This window comes from Halichoerus grypus, chromosome 9, assembly GCF_964656455.1.
Source record: "Halichoerus grypus chromosome 9, mHalGry1.hap1.1, whole genome shotgun sequence".
Lineage (NCBI taxonomy): Eukaryota > Metazoa > Chordata > Mammalia > Carnivora > Phocidae > Halichoerus > Halichoerus grypus.
The window spans coordinates 110692215-110710479 of record NC_135720.1 but is presented as its reverse complement, the minus strand read 5'-3'; the positions used below and the strand labels follow the sequence as shown (position 1 = coordinate 110710479).

General features: G+C 38.3%; 1 protein-coding gene across 3 annotated transcripts in view; it reads left to right on the top strand.

The window, feature by feature from the left end:
- The window catches only part of ZFAND3 (zinc finger AN1-type containing 3), a 333302-nt gene that overhangs the window by 137453 nt on the left and 177584 nt on the right, over nucleotides 1-18265 (top strand). The window contains exon 1 of one of the 3 annotated variants that reach the window (XM_078055384.1): nucleotides 8410-8541. The exons of the other annotated variants lie outside the window; for them this stretch is intronic. Within the exon in view, the coding sequence (XP_077911510.1) occupies nucleotides 8478-8541 (64 nt within the window). The 5' untranslated portion in view covers nucleotides 8410-8477. Of the gene's footprint in view, nucleotides 1-8409; nucleotides 8542-18265 lie in introns of those variants that run through there. 3 annotated transcript variants of the gene reach the window in all.

The window sequence follows — 18265 nt, the reverse complement described above, 5'->3', positions numbered from 1 at the left end:
CCTAACCCCCATGTTGTTCAAGGGTCAACTGTCTAGCTTATAAGTGAGAGTTTAAACTTTGGGTGGAGGTTACCAGTTAGACTTGTGCAGCAAATATGATAAAGTCCCAGATCTCAGTGGTACCGTGGGAATAGAGAGCAAGAGATAAATTCTGAATTACGCTGGGATAAAAGAATGCATGAGTTCTTACTGAGATTCATATGTAGAAAAAGAGGAAGAAATAAATGTGAATGTGTGAATGCAGCTGAACAGAATAGGAAAATGTTTTGTGAGTGTGTATGGAGGGAGGAGTGTTGATGAATTTGGTTTTGGACTAAATTTGAGGTAATGCAGGGACTGCATATGTTCTAAAGCAACTCAGAAATCGGGAATGTGTGAAAGATCTAAAATCAGTTTTGAGAAGCTTTCATATTAAGGTGAAATTCTTGTATACAGCTGGTGTTCACTAAATATTTGAAAGACAAAATAATAGAATTGAAGCTTATTGTGTTTTGAGCATGCACTTGGAGGACCCTTTAAGACACATTTCAGGGCCCCACCCCCTAGAGTTTCTGGTTTTGTGGGCAGGGGTGGGGCTGGAGTCATTTGCATGTCTGACAAATTCCCAGGTCATGCTGCTGTTGCTACTGGTGTGGAGATTACATTTTGACAACCACTAACTTAGGGGAGTGAATATAGAAAGCATAAAGGAGTGCTTTGATTCTTACGGGAGGAAGACGAAAAGATAAATCACAGAGGTCACAGCAGGAGTGACTACCAGTGACTGGATGACACTATATAGATTATAGAAAGGAAAGATGTATTTTAGGATTTCAGATTTGGATAATAAGTGGCATTAAGTGAGGTAGAGAGAGAAAAATGAATAACTGAGTAATGACTATCAAATGGAATGAATAGTGTTGCTATTTGTGGCCTTAGAGAGCAGTGTTTATTCTTTTGGAATCACAAACGTTTGAAAATGTGATGAAAACTATGGATTCTTCTCTCAGACAAAGGTACGTGTGTGTTTGGCACACATTTTTTAGCAGGTTCATAAATTTTTAATTGAGGCAACCAGGATCCAAGTGAAGAATTCGTATTTAGAGTAGTCTCATTAAGAGTGGTAGGTGTGGAAGCCAGGTTATAAGACTGAAAGAGTAAGGAGGTAGGAGGTAGTAACTGTGGATACAGACAGTTAGTCCTTCATGATTGTGAACATTGTTGGGAGTGGACTGATGATTGTGGAACTTCCCTTCATAGAAGTCCTTAAAATAAACCTGTGGCGGTCTGCACAACTTTCGGAGTTTTAGAGATACTATGAAAGAAAATGTACTAATTTCAAGAAAATGAAATGGCCCATGGCTTTCATGACTTCCTTTCCTGCCTACTTGCTCCTTTGCTACTTTTCTACTTCGGAGGGTTGGAACAATTTACTGTGTTTGGGATGATTCGGTCTTAACAGTCTTTCTGTCACATATTAAGCAAGTTTCCCCTTTTAAAAGGGGAAAACACGAATTATCTTTTTTTCTGAAAGAATATGAATTATTTTTCTATCAGCCGACAATTCTAGTAGAAACATTTCATTGTTCTTATATCCTTGATCAAATGCTCTGGACTTGGGGTGCCTGGGTGGCTCAGTCGGTTAAGCGCTTGACTTTGGCTTGGGTCATGGTACCAGGGTCCTTGCTTGGCAGGGACCCTGCTTCTCCCTCTCCCACAGCCTGCTGCTTCGCCTGTCTGTGCTTGTGTTCTCTCTCTCTCTCTGTCAAATGAATACAATAAAAAAAAAAAATGCTCTGGACTTGGCACCAAAAGCTTTTTCATTGAGGAACGCCTGGGTGGCTCAGTTGGTCAAGCATCTAACTCTTGATTTCAGCTCAGGTCATGATCTCAGGGTTGTGAGATCAAGCCCTGCATGGGGATCTGTGCTGGGTGTGGAGCCTGTTTGAGATTCTCCCTCTCACTCTGCCCCGCTCCCCCTCCCCCATGCATGCGTGCATTCTCTTCTCTCAAAAAAAGTTTTTTCATTGGTTTCTAACTCCTTTTGTTCATTGTGTGGCCTTGAACAAACGACTTCAATTTCTTTGAGTCTCACTTTGCTCTTTTGTTTGGTGAGGATGGTGATAAACCTGCCTTATAGGGATTTTTAAGGATCAAATAAATTTGCAAGGTACTTAGTAAACTATAAACCTTTATACATGTAACTTTCTTATTGGACACAGTAGTAATAAAGTGTATTGACAAATGTGGTTTAGATTTGTTTTTATTCAAGCAGAAAATGTGACTTCAGTATCTTGAAACTAGAAGGTGGTGTGGAAGAATTGTTGCTTAGATTTAAAATAAACAAATAAGAACTGAAAACTGTAGACATTGATAAAAGATAGAAGATGTGTAACTGAATATTTTCATTGATTGGAAGAATTAATCTTGTAAAATGTTCATACTATCCAAAGTGATCTACAGATTCAGTGCAATTCTTACCAAAATTCCAATGGCATTTTTCACAAATAGCCAAATAAATCTTGAGAAAGAACAAAGCTGGAGGCATTACACTTCCTGATTTTAAACTATATTACAAAGCTGTAATAATCAAAACAGTATAGTATTAGCATAAAAACAGCCTCATAGAATAATGGAAAAGAATAGTGTGCCCAGAAGTAAGCTCATGCATGTACAGTCAACTAGTCTTTGCAAGGGTGCCAAGAATATACAATAAGGAATGGATAGTCTCTTCAGTAAATGGTGTTGTGAAAATTGGAGAGGGGAGCCTGGGTGACTCAGTTGGCTTAGGTCATCATCCCAGTGTCCTGGGATCGAGCCACACGTCAGACTCTCTGCTCAGTGGGGGCCTGCTTCTCCTTCTCCCTGCCGCTCCCCCTGCTTGTACTCTCTGTCAAATAAATAAATAAAATAAAAAAAAAAAAAACAACAAAACTTAAAATTGGAGAGCCACATGCAAATTCATTCCATACACAAAAATTAACTCAAAATAGATTACAGACTTAACTGTAAGACCTGAAACTTTAAAACTCCTAGAAGAAAACATAGGAAACAAGTTCCTTGACACTGGTCTTGGCAGTGGATTTTTGGATATGACACCAAAAGCACAGGCAACGGAAGCAAAAGTAAACAAGTTGGGACTATGTTAAACTAAAATGCTCTGCATAGCAAAAGAAACGAATAAAATGGCAGTCTATGGAATGGAAGAAAATATTTGCAAATCATATATCTATAAGGTGCTAATATCCAAAATTTGTAAGGAACTCCTATAACTCAGTAGCAAAAAATCCAAATTTAAAAATGGGCAAATATTTTTGCAAAGAAAACATATAAATGGCCAACAGGTATATGAAAAGGTACCCAATATCACTAATCATCAGGCCCGTGCTAATCAAAATCACAATGAGATACCACCTCATATCTGTCAGATTGACTGTTATCAAAAAGACAAAATATAACCAGTGTTGGCAAAGATGTGGAGGAAAGGGAACACTTGTACAATGTTGGTGGGAATGTAAATTTGTACAGTCATGATGGAAAGTATTCAAGAAGGTCCTCAAAAGATTTAAAGTAGAACTACCATATGTTCAGCAGTTCCACTACTGTATATATATCCAAAGGACATAAATCAGTATCTGAGCTACCTGCACTCCCATGTTCATCATAGTATTATTCACTGTAGTGAATAAGATATGGAAACAACCTAAGGGTCTGTCAGTGGGTGAACAGATAAAGAAAATCTCTCTCTCTCTCGCTCTCTCTCTCTCTCACACACACACACACACACACACACATACACACAATATTGCTCAGTCATAAAAAAGAAGGAAACTTGCCATTTGTGACAACATGGATGAATCTGAAGGACATTATGCTAAGTGAAATAAGCCAGACAGAGAAATGCAAATACTGTATGATCTCACTTGTAGAATATAAAAAGTCAAACTCACAGAAGGGGGTTTGAGAGGTGGAGGAAATAGGAGGTATTGGTTAAAGGGTACAAGCTTTCAGTTATAAGAGGAATAAATTCTGGGATCTAGTGTACAGTATGGTATCTACAGTTAATACTATATTGTATACTTGAAATTTGTTAAGACAGTAGATCCTGAATGCTCTTGCCACCTACAAAAATTGTAACTATGTGAGGTGATGTGTTGTTAATTAGCTTGATTGTGGTAATCATTTCACCATGTATACATATATCAAACCATCACATTGTAACATCTTAAGTGTGTACATTTTTTGTCAATTAGACCTTAATAAAGCTGAAAAAAGAAAATAAATATAATGAAAAAAGAGTTGTCGGTTCTACCTTAAGTAGTATGGTAGAATTCTACCTGTAGTTGTTGTCAAGGAAATGTGATCTATTCTAGGAAACTTTGCTCTTCTATGTTAGCTGCATTGCAGCCCTGGACTGAAATTACAAGGAAAGGCAACAAAAGGTCTGGTAAATATTCCTAGTGGAATAATTTATTTGTATGCCTTTGGAGAAAACTCACACATGCTATATATGTGACATATAGGATGTTTACAGTCTACAGTTTGCTTCACTTTATTTAGTCCAGAAATCTTGTACATAAATCAGGTAGGGAGATTGGACTGGATCAGTGTGATAGAAAGCAGAATTAAATTTTGATTTTTTTTTTTTTTTTTCCTGGAGGGAAGAATTTATAATATTGCTGTGGACAGAAAATTAGCCATAAAATATTGTTTTGTTATTTGTCTTTATTCTTCGTTTATGCCTCTTCAGATCTATACATTTTCAGTATAAAAATAAGATTAAAAAATTGCTTTAGATCTGCTCTAAGCCATTATATGTAAATGAGATTATTTTTATAATGCTATACCACTGTCTTCACTCTAATTAATCCTGGAAGCTAAGTACTTGATCCAAGATGCTGAACACTTGATTTGGTATTTATTTATTTATTTAAAAATATTTATTTATTTTAGAGAATGCACATGAGCAGTTGGGGGGAGGGAGGGTCAGAGGGAGAGACTCTAAGCAGACTCCCCACTGAGTGTGGAGCCCAGCTGGGGGCTCCATCTCAGGATGCTGAGATCACAACCTGAGCCAAAACCCAAGAATTGGATGCTTAACCAACTGAGCCACCCAGGTGCCTCAGATTTTTATTTAGGAAAAGTTAAGCTGACATGGTTCTAACAATAAAATTTTGGATAAATGTACATCAGCTCTTTTTTCACACTTAGACTTTTGAAAAGCCTTGTCTGGCTTTTCAAGTCCCCCCAGATGGGCAAATGTAGCTTACATTTTTATTGCTTTTATTTTGGAAAGATAAATTTCAATAGAGGTAGGTGTGAATTTCTCTCCTAAGTTTGCTTTATGTCTTTTCCAAGCTTTAAGGTGATTAGCCCTTATTAATTTTATTTGCAAAGTGAAGCCTGAGTCTTAGCTTAGCCCAAACCTGCCGCAGTTTTTAGCACCAGTTGTCTTCAGGTTCAGTACCCATATGTAGTAACTTGCTGAAGAACTAAAGAGCTAAGTCTGTGATGAGTAGAAATGGGATAGTGAGTGCTGAGGTGTGGTGTTCTTGGCAGCCCATTTCACTTTCAGAATTCTCTTAGATGCAGGGCTTTGCTTCATGCTGTAGTTTTAACCAAAATAATGCAACATATAACCTAACACCGTTCAGTGATTCATAAATCAGGCTTCAGTCTAGCTATGTGACATTAATGTGCAGCAACAGAAAATGTTTCCAAGTTATTAGTGTAGTTTCTCCACAGTAGTGGTGGTTTCCTGTGGATTCATTTAGCTTGACTTCATCAAGATAGAAATGTTAGCATCGGAATGCAATAGATGGCTTCAGATCTGTGAATTCTGCCCTGCTATAGTTATGTGCACAGTGTTAAAACAGATTTAAAAAAATAGTTTTAAGCAGTTAACAAACCATGTATTTTCTGTTGGTTGTGGTGGTATTTTTTTTTTTTTTTTAAGATTTTATTTACTTATTTGAGAGAGACACAGTGAGAGAGGGAACACAAGCAGGGGGAATGGGAGAGGGAGAAGCAGGCTTCCCGCTGAGCAGGGAGCCCGATGTGGGGCTCGATCCCAGGACCCCGGGATCATGACCTGAGCCGAAGGCAGACGCTTAATGACTGAGCCACCCAGGCACCCCGGTTGTGGTGGTATTTCATCTGTGTTGTTTTACCATGTCCGTTTGAATAATATGGTTGCATATTATGGATAGAAATGGCAGTGATTTTACAGAAATTGTGAAATATATGTTAAGAATTTGATGTGAATGCTCTTCACACACCCTACTAAAAGACCTTATCCTTGTGGTTGTTGCTTTATATAAATGAGCATTTTCTGGAGCTGCTTCCTGGTTTTATCTGTACTTTGAAAATCTTTCTATTAAATTGGGATAAATTTTACCTTCTAGACCCAGAATTAAATTGAGATCATCAAGTAGAGGTAAGTTCTTTAGGCTTCTAATTTAAACTTAAACTGTTTCCTTCTAAGGAGGAATTGTTAAACTCTGTCCTTCTGAGAACACTTAAAACCTGGGCTTCTGAAACTTGAAAAGAAGTGCTATATGGAAATAAATTACATTTATTCAAAAGATAATTTTCTTGAATATCTGCTATGTTTATTGCTTTACATTGAGCACTTGTAGGGAGAAGTGTATATGTAGTCCCTACTCTCAAAGTCTGCTGGGGAGATCAGGCGTAAATGTTGAAATAGAATAGTAGACCCTTGAAATTTGTGGGAGATATGTTTTGAAACCTTTGAGATACCAGTAATAGCATATCTTTTTCTTAGCTGTCGATTGTGGGTGATAATACCCTACCTTTCCAAATTGTGAGAATTATTTGAGACACTGTGTTAAATAAACATTGTTAGACCACACTGAGCTGATTTGCTTGGGCTTACTGATCAACCAAGTAATTCATGCCTGCACAGCTGTCCAGTAACACAGTTCAAATTCATACTTAGCAAAATAATTGGTAACACATAGTGAATCTTGAAACCCCAAGTGTTATATCCTTGCATGCCACATGTTTAGTGTGACAAACATTTCAGGTCTCTGTTGCCAGCACGCATTCATGTCCGCCCTCCACTCTCAGCGGAAGTAATGGGAAGGGCCATCAGGACATTTGCCTGATCATCGCAACTTCCTTCTTTTTGCAGAACTGCTCACCATGAGTTACATCCTCTGTTTGTACCACACTGCTGATACTCGGACAACCATCCCAGAACCTTGTAGCTACCTTCTGATGTGCATACCTTCTCATTATTTAGAAGTTTAGAAAAGGCTGCCACATTTACTTATTTGTTGATTCATTTAGCTACAGAGACTACTCTTATTAAAATTTATATTGATTTCCATATTAAATGATGGTCATCTGTCCTGAAAGCCCCCTTCCCCTTTCTTTATAAAAATTAAGGTCACAGTTGCTTTCTAGTTCTTAGGTTTCCTCCCTGTTTCACCAGCAATAACAAAAGCTTCTTCTGTGAAGGTTTCTAGTCTGGTATGAATATGGAAGCCTTCCCTAGTCCATTCTTTTTTTGACTTTCTGCTTTATTTCCCTCTGACCCTAGAACTTAATGTTGTTCTATTAATTTGGGTGTCATACCTTTCTATCCAGGATTTCTCTATTGGATATAGTACTCTATCATACTGCAGTAGGATTAACCAGTAATGTAAGGTACATAAGGTGGATACATACCTGCATATTTTCCTGTACTATTTTCAAGATCTCAATTATGAAGTCTATTATCTTACTAATCCTACTTTTGTTGAAGAATTGTCAACTTTTTCATTTGACTGGTGTTTCATATATTAAACTTCTTTCTACATCTTTTTTTTTTTTTTTAAGATTTTATTTATTCATCAGAGAGTGAGAGAGAAAGAGAGTACGTGTGCACAAGCGGGGGATCGGCAGGCAGAGGGAGAAGGGGAGAAGCAGGCTCCCTGCTGAGCAAGGAGCCTGATGCAGGACTCTATCCCAGGAGCCTGGGATCATGACCTGAGCCGAAGGAGATGCTTAACGGCTGAGCCACCCAGGCGCCCTACCCCTAGCTATTTTAAATGGATTCGCCCAGGTTCTGTGCCTTTTGACTGCCATCCCAAGCTACTGGACTGGAAGGGATGCCCGATTCATGAGGTAGCCAATCCTTAACCTCTGACCTGTGTAATTCATGGGAGAAATGTGAACTTCTGAGAAATGCAAAGGGAAATTTTAAGCTGGAGATGGTCAGGTAAACTTGGATTGGATCATCTTAGGTTGTGTGCAGGTTGAAGCAGGGTAAGCTCTGACAGAGAGAAGAAAGCAGAAGCATGTATAATATCAGTGACTGTACAGCCCCTGAGAGAGACAGTCATCCAGCTTTCATTTCTGACAGTGACCCACATCCTGCTGTTGATTCCCTGTTATATATTTGTGTTCTTGCAACCACCCACTGTGTTTACTTGGGGCAGATAAAGTGCATTGCTTTCTCTCTTACACATAATGAAGTCTAGGCCAAAATACCCATGTTCATTGAATGCCAACTGGTCCATTGTGGATTCAAGAATTCTTTTCTCCCATCATTTCTGAGTAAGTTGACCATTTTATTACCCTACTTTGTATTATTTTCAATAGTCTATGGCTTAGGAGTTAAGGACTTAAGTTCAGAAGTCAGACATATGTACTCTGGTACTTGAGCAAATTATACCAAGTTGTACAGCACTTTAATTTTCTCATCTGGAAAATGAGGGTAGGGATAGAACTTAGCTTGCTGTGAAGATTTAATAAAGTATTGTGTGTAAGGCAAATAGTACCTGACATGTAGTAAGTGCTTAATAAATGTTAGTTTATTGTGTATAAACTTAGGATATAAAAATCTCAGTGATAATACTTTCCAGACTGTCTGTGATGAAAAACCAGTTATTTTCCTCAACCTGTCACAATCCGGTATATTTGTAAAATACAATAAAAATGAATTACTAGATTAAAAAAAAACAACCATAAAGACATACAATAAGTCTTATTTTTTAAAAAGATTTATTTTTTATTGAGGGGGAGGAGCAGAAGGAAAGAGAGAATCTGAAGCAGACTCCATGCTGAGTGCAGAGCCTGATGTGGGGCTCGATCCCATGACCCTGAGATCATGACCTGAGCCAAAATCAAGAGTTGGATGCTTAACTGACTGAGCCACCAGGTGCCCCTAAAATTTTCTAAATTCTCACCCTTAATATTTCTGCTGATCTCATTGTAGGCCGTTAATACTTTGCAGAGTGTCACTATTCCATGGACTGTACTTTGAGTAGCACTGTCTTAGTGTGTATGGACAGTCTCATAGAAGGCAGAATATGTGTGCACCAAGGTATAGGTGGGGAACAAAACAGAACCATTCTTACCACATTTAGTAGCTAGCAGTTCAGACCCGTTTCTTGACCTGGACAGTGTACGAGGGACGTCTGAGGCCTCTGGAATGCCTTCCTTATCTGATTGTTATTTCACCCCTTCCCAGGTGTTAAGAGTTGTTGCTCTTTTCCTTTCAGCTGTGCAGTTCTCTAAGTTGTTCTTAACCTTAGAAGTAAGAGAACTCTATTCTGAGAAGACCAGGTAAGCATGCATTGTCTTGGACAAATCATTGTCTTGCCAAGTGGATAAGAGTACGCTGCTGAGGACTATTACCTTGTGGGCTGAGGTGGAACCGTCACTGGCGGTGACTTAAAGATCCCCTTAAAGTACAGCCTCAAACCAGGCTGTGTGCTTGTGGACAAATGGGGAACTATAGATAGAAGGAGCTTGTTGTTTATGTTTTCCTTCTATGCAAAAGCGGTGACAGACCAAGTATTTGTGGTACAGAATTGCAAACAGCAAGTTTTACAAATAGCAACTGTGGTTGACAACCAAAAGTCTGCAAAATGCTAGATGTAGCTAGGATTGGGATTCTCTTCCAAGTATTTTAGGGGGAACCAAGCATTATCTATCAGATTTTGTCTTCTGAGAAAGTATAAATGGTCAGTGAGCACGTGCTAAGTGCCAGGCATTATGCTAAGGTTTTTTATAAACATATCTCACTTAATTCTCACCAAAGATTATGAGATTGATCTCCATTTATTAAATGAGCAAACAAGATTTACAGAGATCAAGCAACTTGTCTAAAGCCATTTAGTTTGCAAGTGGCTGAACCTGATTTTGAAACTAGATTTGACAGACTCCTAAGTAAGTTTTCTTTCTTTTTTCACCTTAAGAGAAAATTACAAATAACTTTTTTTTCCCCCTAGAACCATTTGAGGCTAAATTGCTAACCTGAGGCTCCATCACTTCCAAATATTTTAGTGTTTATTTTCTGAAAACAAGAACATTTTGATACATTGATACATTGCTATTATCTAGTCCTCAGACTGCATTTAAGTTTGCCAGTTATCCCAGTGATGTCTTGTGCAGCATATATCCCCATAATTCTGTTTATTTCCTTGTGAAACAGTTCCTCAGTCTTTTTGGACTTTTGTGAACTTGGCACTTTTGGAGATTATAAGGCAGTTGTTTTGTATCATGTCTCTTGATTTGGTTTTATCTATTATTTCCTCTTGATTTAGGTTATGTACTTTTGGAGGAATATCACAGAAGTGTGTTCATCTCATTGTACCCTGTCATGTGTCATACAATTTCAGTTTTACCCATTACTAATGATGACCACTTTGACTGCTTTATTGAGGTATTATCTGTTGGGCTTCATTACTGTAAAGTTACTCTTCTCACTTTTGTAATTAATAAATGTTTTGTGGAAAGGTGCTTTACAACTATGTAAATATTCCATCTCTGTGACTCTGTTTATTATTCATTAAATTTGTATCTGTATGGACTCATAGATCCTACTTTGTTCAGTTGGTTATAATCTATTACTACCGTTATGTATTTTGATGTCCACATTGTCCCAGATTTGGCCAGTGAGAGCCCCTTCAGGTTGATGTCTTTTTTGACATATCCCTTGACAAAATACTCTTGAGATTTTTCTTGCTTTCTGGTACAAGATCCTCCAGGCTCATTTTGCACCTTCCTGGCTCCAGTCCTGAAATAGTCATTTCTCCAAGGAACTTTCATTCTTTTTAGTGGAAAATAGTATGCAGAAGACAAGATCTGGGTCATTAGTGTGCATATTTCTGTTGGAATGTTGTTGCACCTATGTCATCTTAGTGTATACATACACATTTACCTCTATATTTATTGATATCTTTATGTTGAAAATTATGAATTCATATAAGTCCAGTTCCAGTCTAATACCACAGGATTCATTCTAATTTTCTTCCTTATTTTCTAATCTCCTTCTGTCACTGTGAGAAACTTGGCTTCCATTGTTCTTAATACATATATTAAGTGAGCAGTTTCTCTGTGTCTTACCAGTCTTCTATCTCTATCACTACCTTCTCCCCTGAATGGATGCCCTGCTTTTCCTTCTTGGGAAGGAAAAACTGACTTCCCATTCCAAACAGTTCCCAATTTTCCCTCTCCCAATGTAGGATACTGTTCTCCTTCAGCTTGGGCTCCCAAGTGAATTTTCTTAATGACCATATTATACTATCTTAATCCTCTTATTTTGGTATTCTTGCTAGTATATATAAACTGCAGCATTAATTCTCTGAAACAATTGTCCTGTTGGCAGGAGAGCACCAACTAAAATATCTGAGTGGGAGAAATTGAATGTTAGAGCTGAAAAATAACTTTTCCTGTGATCAGCTTGGGTTAGTAATTTGTATTCTGCAAATTATCACAGAACTAGAATTGTTCCTTTGACAAGAAATTGGGGCTTAATGGGCTGTCTCTAGAATTCTCATTAGAGGTTAAAAAGAAAAACAAATTTTACTGTTATGCAGAGGATGTAGAATGAGGTAGGTTCCTGGGTGGGTGAGAGGGTTTAGAAAGGATGGAAAAGAATGTTCTCTGAAGGGACTAATAGCGCTAGGCCTAACCATTGGCAGGATATTCTGTATTCATCAAGCCAGACAGGATGGAGACTTGGGGTGGCACAAACTAGATGCAGAGACTCCTCCTTTGGAAGGGTGAAGGCAGACTGTCTGGCTGAGGATCAGTAGGAGGCATGAAGCTGGGCATTAATGTGGGCATAGGGTGACAGTTATATTTGGTCTGTGCTGTTCCATGGGAACAATAAGCAGGAAGGACAGCTAACAGTTACTGAGAGGGAGGTTTTACATCTTTTAATAGTGAAAATTGGGACAGTGAGTGAGCAACGTGGCATACTACCCTAGAGTACTCTCATTCCCAGGACTGTGTACTGTCTTGTATTTTCTCATCAGACCAAAGTGATGAGAAAATTTATTCTAGCCCTGTTTTTGAAACACACCAAAGGGTATCTAGTAATTTGGGGATATTTGAAATCCTACCCCTAAAATTCTTAAAGATGTATTTCAGTGCAGTTAAACAAACTGTATGGTATTTGGAGTTTTGTTTGTTTGTTTGTTTTAGCAAGAGAAAGGTGTATTAGTGAATCAAATATACTGTAGCTGTCGGAGTAATGAATAACGTGCTCAGAATAACAAGATGTGGGAGGAAATTGGTCTAGTAGTTACTGAAATTTGCTCTGATTAATTCATAATTTTTTTCTGTCTTTTCCCTACCTGAATTCAGTAATTTGGGAGTTACTTTGTGAATATCTGAGGAAAACTGTTTGATGAGAACCTTGGTTAGTAAGTTCTTGCTCAGTGAAACAGTCAAATTCCCTTGTGGTTATTGAATTGATTTAGTATCATTAAAGTGAGAGAAGTTAATAGGACTTATTAGAATGTAAAGTCATTTCCAGAAGGAAAAAACATACAGGTCAGAAATTTTTTAAAAACTGTTTCAGATTTTCCATGTTAAGAAAATGTGAGCATTTATGGATCTGGGTAAAATGTATGTGGCAGTTCCTTGTACCATTCTTACAGTTTTTGAAAGTTTGAAATAATGTAAAAATTAAAAGTCACGAATTTTTCTGCCAAGGTTCCAGCCAATTTCTTCTGGTGTACCTCATGAGAGGCCAGAGGAGCCCGTGCCAGTGATTTAGTATTGAAAGAATTTGGTTCTGTGGCAAGTATTACCTTGTACCCCAGCACTGAGGATGAGTGGTGCAGGCAGGCCACATCTTTGCTTGGGGTCTGGGGTTTTTATCGAGGACAGTGATCTGCTATACTGGTCCCCTCAGGCATCTGGGATTTGGTCAAAACAAAGGTGAGTGCTCAGGTGCCTGCCAGAAGCCACTTATGCCCTGGAGCCAGGGGTCTGGACATCACGGTGTCTTGAGTCAGTGGTCTTGAAAAACGTTCATGATGACCTCACATGGGCCATTCCTTACATGTTATCTGTTATGCTGGAAGACTCCCAAAGAAATCATTCGCTCCTTGACCTTTACAAGTTGGACCTGCATTAAGGCATGTGTAAGGTGGGGGTGCAGGTCCTAGTAAGAATAGAAGGAGGAAAAGAAGCAAAGGGAAAAAAGAGCTTTTTCTTTCATGGGACCCGGAAGGTTCAAGATCTTGACTCAAATATCAGGTAGTTGAAATGGAAATGCCCAGTTATTTAAAAAAAACAAAACAAAACAACAACAACACTAAATATGCCTTGGTCTAGGACTCTCATTCATTCCTCCTCAGTCTTTCTGTGATGATCTGCATTGAAAATTTGGATGGGTGATGTGTGGTTTGTGATTTCAGTAAAGGTGTTTTGTTCACAGAGATCTGAGTGGTAACGTCCAGCCTGCGTCAGGAATGTCTTCTAGCTTCCATTTGAGTGTAATTTTTAGTCTGTACTCCTCCCACTATCAGATACTTTACATAAAACAGTACTTTTGCAGTCTTTGTAAGTTGAATCCATAATGTAGGCCTTAGGTTATATGACTTTTTCTAAGCCCAGCACTTATTTACTGTAATTAATATACAGCCCCCTGTTGTATACACTCAAGTACAGTTGTAAAGGAAAGAGATGTTGTTCTGTGTATCCGTGTGAGGGAATGAGTTCTGGGTTGGCCAAGTGTCTCACTAATTGAATTGAAATTAAATTTTTGCTTTTGATACTTGTGTATTTGACTGCCTTCTGAGTAACATGATAAACATATTCTAAATTTGTTGCTGATGGCTGGGTGAAAAGTTTTTGGGCACACTTCCTCATGTTGCCAAGCTCTTCTTTTTTTTTTTTAAAGATTTTATTTATTTATTTGAGAGAGAGAAAGCCTGAGAGGGGGGAGGGTCAGAGGGAGAAGCAGACTCCCTGCCGAGCAGGGAGCCTGATGCGGGACTTGATGCTGGGACTCCAGGATCATGACCTGAGCTGAAGGCAGTCGCTTAACCAACTGAGCCACCCAGGCGCCCGCCAAGCTCTTCTAAAATGACTAAATCTACTGATTCATTCTAGTCAGCTGCCTCACACTTATTTCTAAGATTTACTTAAGGTTTCCTCCTGAATGAACAATGTTTGCTTTCCATATTTCTGTTATTTTCCCTCTGACTTAATAACAGAAATGAGGGGTTCCAGTTGCATTTCTATCAGATTCCTCTAGCTGATATTTCTTGTTCTTATTAAATAGTGGCTTTCCCAAATGATTTTTGGGTGCATGGTGGGGTAAGGAAAAAATGGAAGACCAAAGTCATGTCAGTTGAGTTTTTCTCTTGGTTGTTTCCTCTATGTTAAACAACCTCTCTTCTGTTTTTTAACCTGTTAGCAATTTACTAGGCTTGATAGGACCTAGCTCTGTCATATCTCGCTCAATGTAACATCTTTCTTTCTCCCTTCTCCTTCCCCTTCCTCCCTCCCTCTCTCTCTCTCTTTCTTTCTCTCTCTCTTCTTTTCTTTTCTTTACAGTACAGAAGCACATAAAGCCCACTCTTAGAGCATCAATTCGTCAGACCAGTTTTTTGTCAGCCAGAGTCTATACGTGCCTCTATAAGGCTTCAGAAATAATCGATGATTCTTCTGCTAATGAAAATTTACATCCGTAGATGTCTGATGCACATTAAATATGTTGTTGGAATAACAGATGTGGCTGCCTACCGTTTTTTGGACCCTTGCAGGTATATGGAATCATGAGGATGTTCGTTTTGAAGATCCATAAAGAGTTAGGACTTACGAAATAGGATTAGAAACATCGGAGAATAACTGTTAGTGTCACAGCAGCTGTTATTTTATTTGAATGGGATTACAGTATTAGTGGATGGGTAGTTGGGACCAGGTGCTGTCCTTTGTGTCCTCCCTTCCCTTTGTAAGGTTTTTGGCTTTGTTAAATTATATATGATTTGGGGGCAAGATTTTATTTTGGCAGATGGGACTTAAGTAAAAGAGGTAGGTGAGTGATAGGTAATATTCATGTCCACTAACTGGGATTAGAGTAGTTTTGTTAGCAGTCGGCTGGAAGACAGGTGCTGTGAAGTCAATGTATGGCTTCACTGAAGATTCCACTTAAATGAAAATGGACCTGAATTATTCATGCAATTTACCAACATTAATATCCATGAATAAAGTGATAGTTTACTTTGATAAAAACTTTGTACTTACTGAGTTTTTGTTGGCACTTCACTCCCTTGAGTTCATCTGTCAAAGTCATTAGATCTTCTATCACTGTATCCTTGGCTTTTAATTGTTTGACTACTTTTTCTCAGTTCCTAAGTTGCTGATTTGGTAAAGCTGTCATGATTTTTTTCCCTGTCAGCCTTCAGATGTTCCAAAGGAACACTTTGAGTGCTATAGATTATTGTTGGCACTTTGCAGGTAGTTAAATATACCAAAGGTAAAGGAAACTATAGGATTAAAAAAAATCTGCTCTCCATTTTAGGTGAATGGTGTCTAAAACTAATCTCACTCCATGAGTGGCTTTAATGTCCATTCTTAAAAAAGCATGGATTCATAAAATTTTATTTTATTTATTTTTTATTTATTTAATTGAGAGAGCGAGAGAGAGAGCAGGAGCAGGGGGGAGGGACAGAGGGAGAGGGAGAAGCAAACTCCCTGCTGAGCAGGGAGCCCGATGTGGGGCTTGATCCCAGGACACTGGGAACATGACCCAAGCCGAAGGCAGATGCTTAACCAACTGAGCCACTCTTTTAATGAAAACACCATTTTTGTATAAACGAACCTCATTTATTAGTAAAGGACTAAAGAGCTTATGAAAGAGAGCCATCACCTTACTCTAAACTTGGTCACTCTGGCGTAGCGCTGTTCAATAAAAATTTCTGTGATGGTGGAAGTGTTCTGTATCTGTGTTATCCGGTATGAAAGCCACATGCGGTTATTGAGCACTTGAAATGTACCTAGTGTGACCAAGAACTGCATTTACCATTTTATTAAATTTAAGTAGTCATATGTGACAGCACAGTTCTTTGCTGATATACCTTGTATTAGCACAGTTCTGGAACATTATATAGGGTGCCTCAGCTAGAGGTTCTGAAAGAAAGTGATCCCATTGGGATTTTCTTGAAGCTGAAGACCTGAATACTGCCTGAAGTCACTCTTCTTGATTTTTCCATGACATAAATTAAGGACTGTCTTCACTATTCCCAACTTCTACATTGGGGAAGTTCTGAAATGTTCTTTCTCATCCACTTAGTAAAGCATTTACTGTAATCTTAAATGAGCAATGCAGGAGTCAGTTTATTATGTTATAGGTTAGATCAGTTTTTTATCTCAAAGAGACAGTTGTAGTGACCCAGGAGTTTATTACCTACTATCTGTAGGAAAATAATCAAACTTTGCTTTACTCAAAACTACTGGACTTAGAAGTGGAAATAGCAGCTTTTGCCTTTTCATAGCAAATAATTTTTCTTTTGTCTACTTCTCATATCTTCACCTTTACCTTCGTTCCTTATTTTTTTTTTTTGAAAAATTTTCCACCTGCAAGTATTCTTTGCTTTAAAAATTATTATGTGTAGGTAAATCTGGGAGTGATTGTTTGCATTACAAAAGTATTCTTGCTTTTCAAGGTAGTCTTTACAGGTTCATCTAACTAGCACCTCTCAAGTTTATCATTTGACCGTAAGTTATTCAGGTCATCAATTGAAGGTCAGTTGGAAGTAAAACTATGTTAATCAGTGGGAAAATAGATTCAATGTATAAAAAATAAGTAACTTTTGATTATATATTAGATGAAAAGGCATACTTGCCTCAAGAACCTGGCCAATTAGCCATGAACTGGTGAGCTGTCTCCTCACATTTCCATCTACTTCATTATAAGCTGCCTCAGTTTCCTTGCTTGTACTATAGCAACAAGAAATCTATTTTTGTGATGATTAAGTAATGGAAAGAAATAACTGCTTCTCTGGGTGTTGTATGCAAGTGATGAACCATTAAATTCTACACCTGAAACTAATATTACACTGTATGTTAACTAACTGGAATTTAAAATAAAAACTTGAAGAAAAAAAAAAAGGTTTCTCTCAAGTTCTCTCTCTGAATCAGAAAAGTGGTTCTTAGCAAGCACTGGGAAGGCTAATTTGACCTTTTCATAAGTAGAGTCTCACCCATAGCAGCCTTACTCTAAGCATACCCCACATTAATCCACTGCTGATAAATAGGCTGTAGGAAGATCAGATTGCTGGAAGGACTCACTAAAAACATTTCATTAAGTATAAAAGCACTCCAACTTGTAATGCAGAAACTAGAGGGAAATTTTGAGGGACATTATTCTAGTTTGAGAAGTGTTTTTACTAGTAGTATTGTAAATGCAGAAATAAAAAGAAAGTGTTGTTAGTGGAGACAGGATAGTGGTCTGAATTAGCTTATGTGGCCTATATTTGAAATATGTTTATTGTGTATTTAAAAAAACTCGATTGAGGTATGTTTGACCTATGTATGTACCTGTGAAACCATCACCACAATTTATTTATTTATTTTTTATTTTTATTTTTTTTTATTTATTTGAGAGAGAGGATGAGAGGAGAGAGACAGCACATGAGAGGGGGGAGGGTCAGAGGGAGAAGCAGACTCCCCGCCGAGCAGGGAGCCCGATGCGGGACTCGATCCCGGGACTCCAGGATCATGACCTGAGCCAAAGGCAGTCGCCCAACCAACTGAGCCACCCAGGCGCCCCCCATCACCACAATTTAGATCGTCAACACACTTGTCACCCACAAGTAAGTTCTCTCCTGCTCGTTAGGAATCTCTTCCTCCCATCCCTCCCTCATGTCAGGCAACCACTGATCTGCTTTCTGTTACAATCGATTAGTTTGCATAAATGGAATTATATGATATATATTCTTGGGGAGGGAGTCTGGCTTCTTCAGCATAATTATTTTGAGATTTATCTGTAGTGTTGCCTGTATCAGCAGTTCTGTCCTTTCAATTCGCTAAA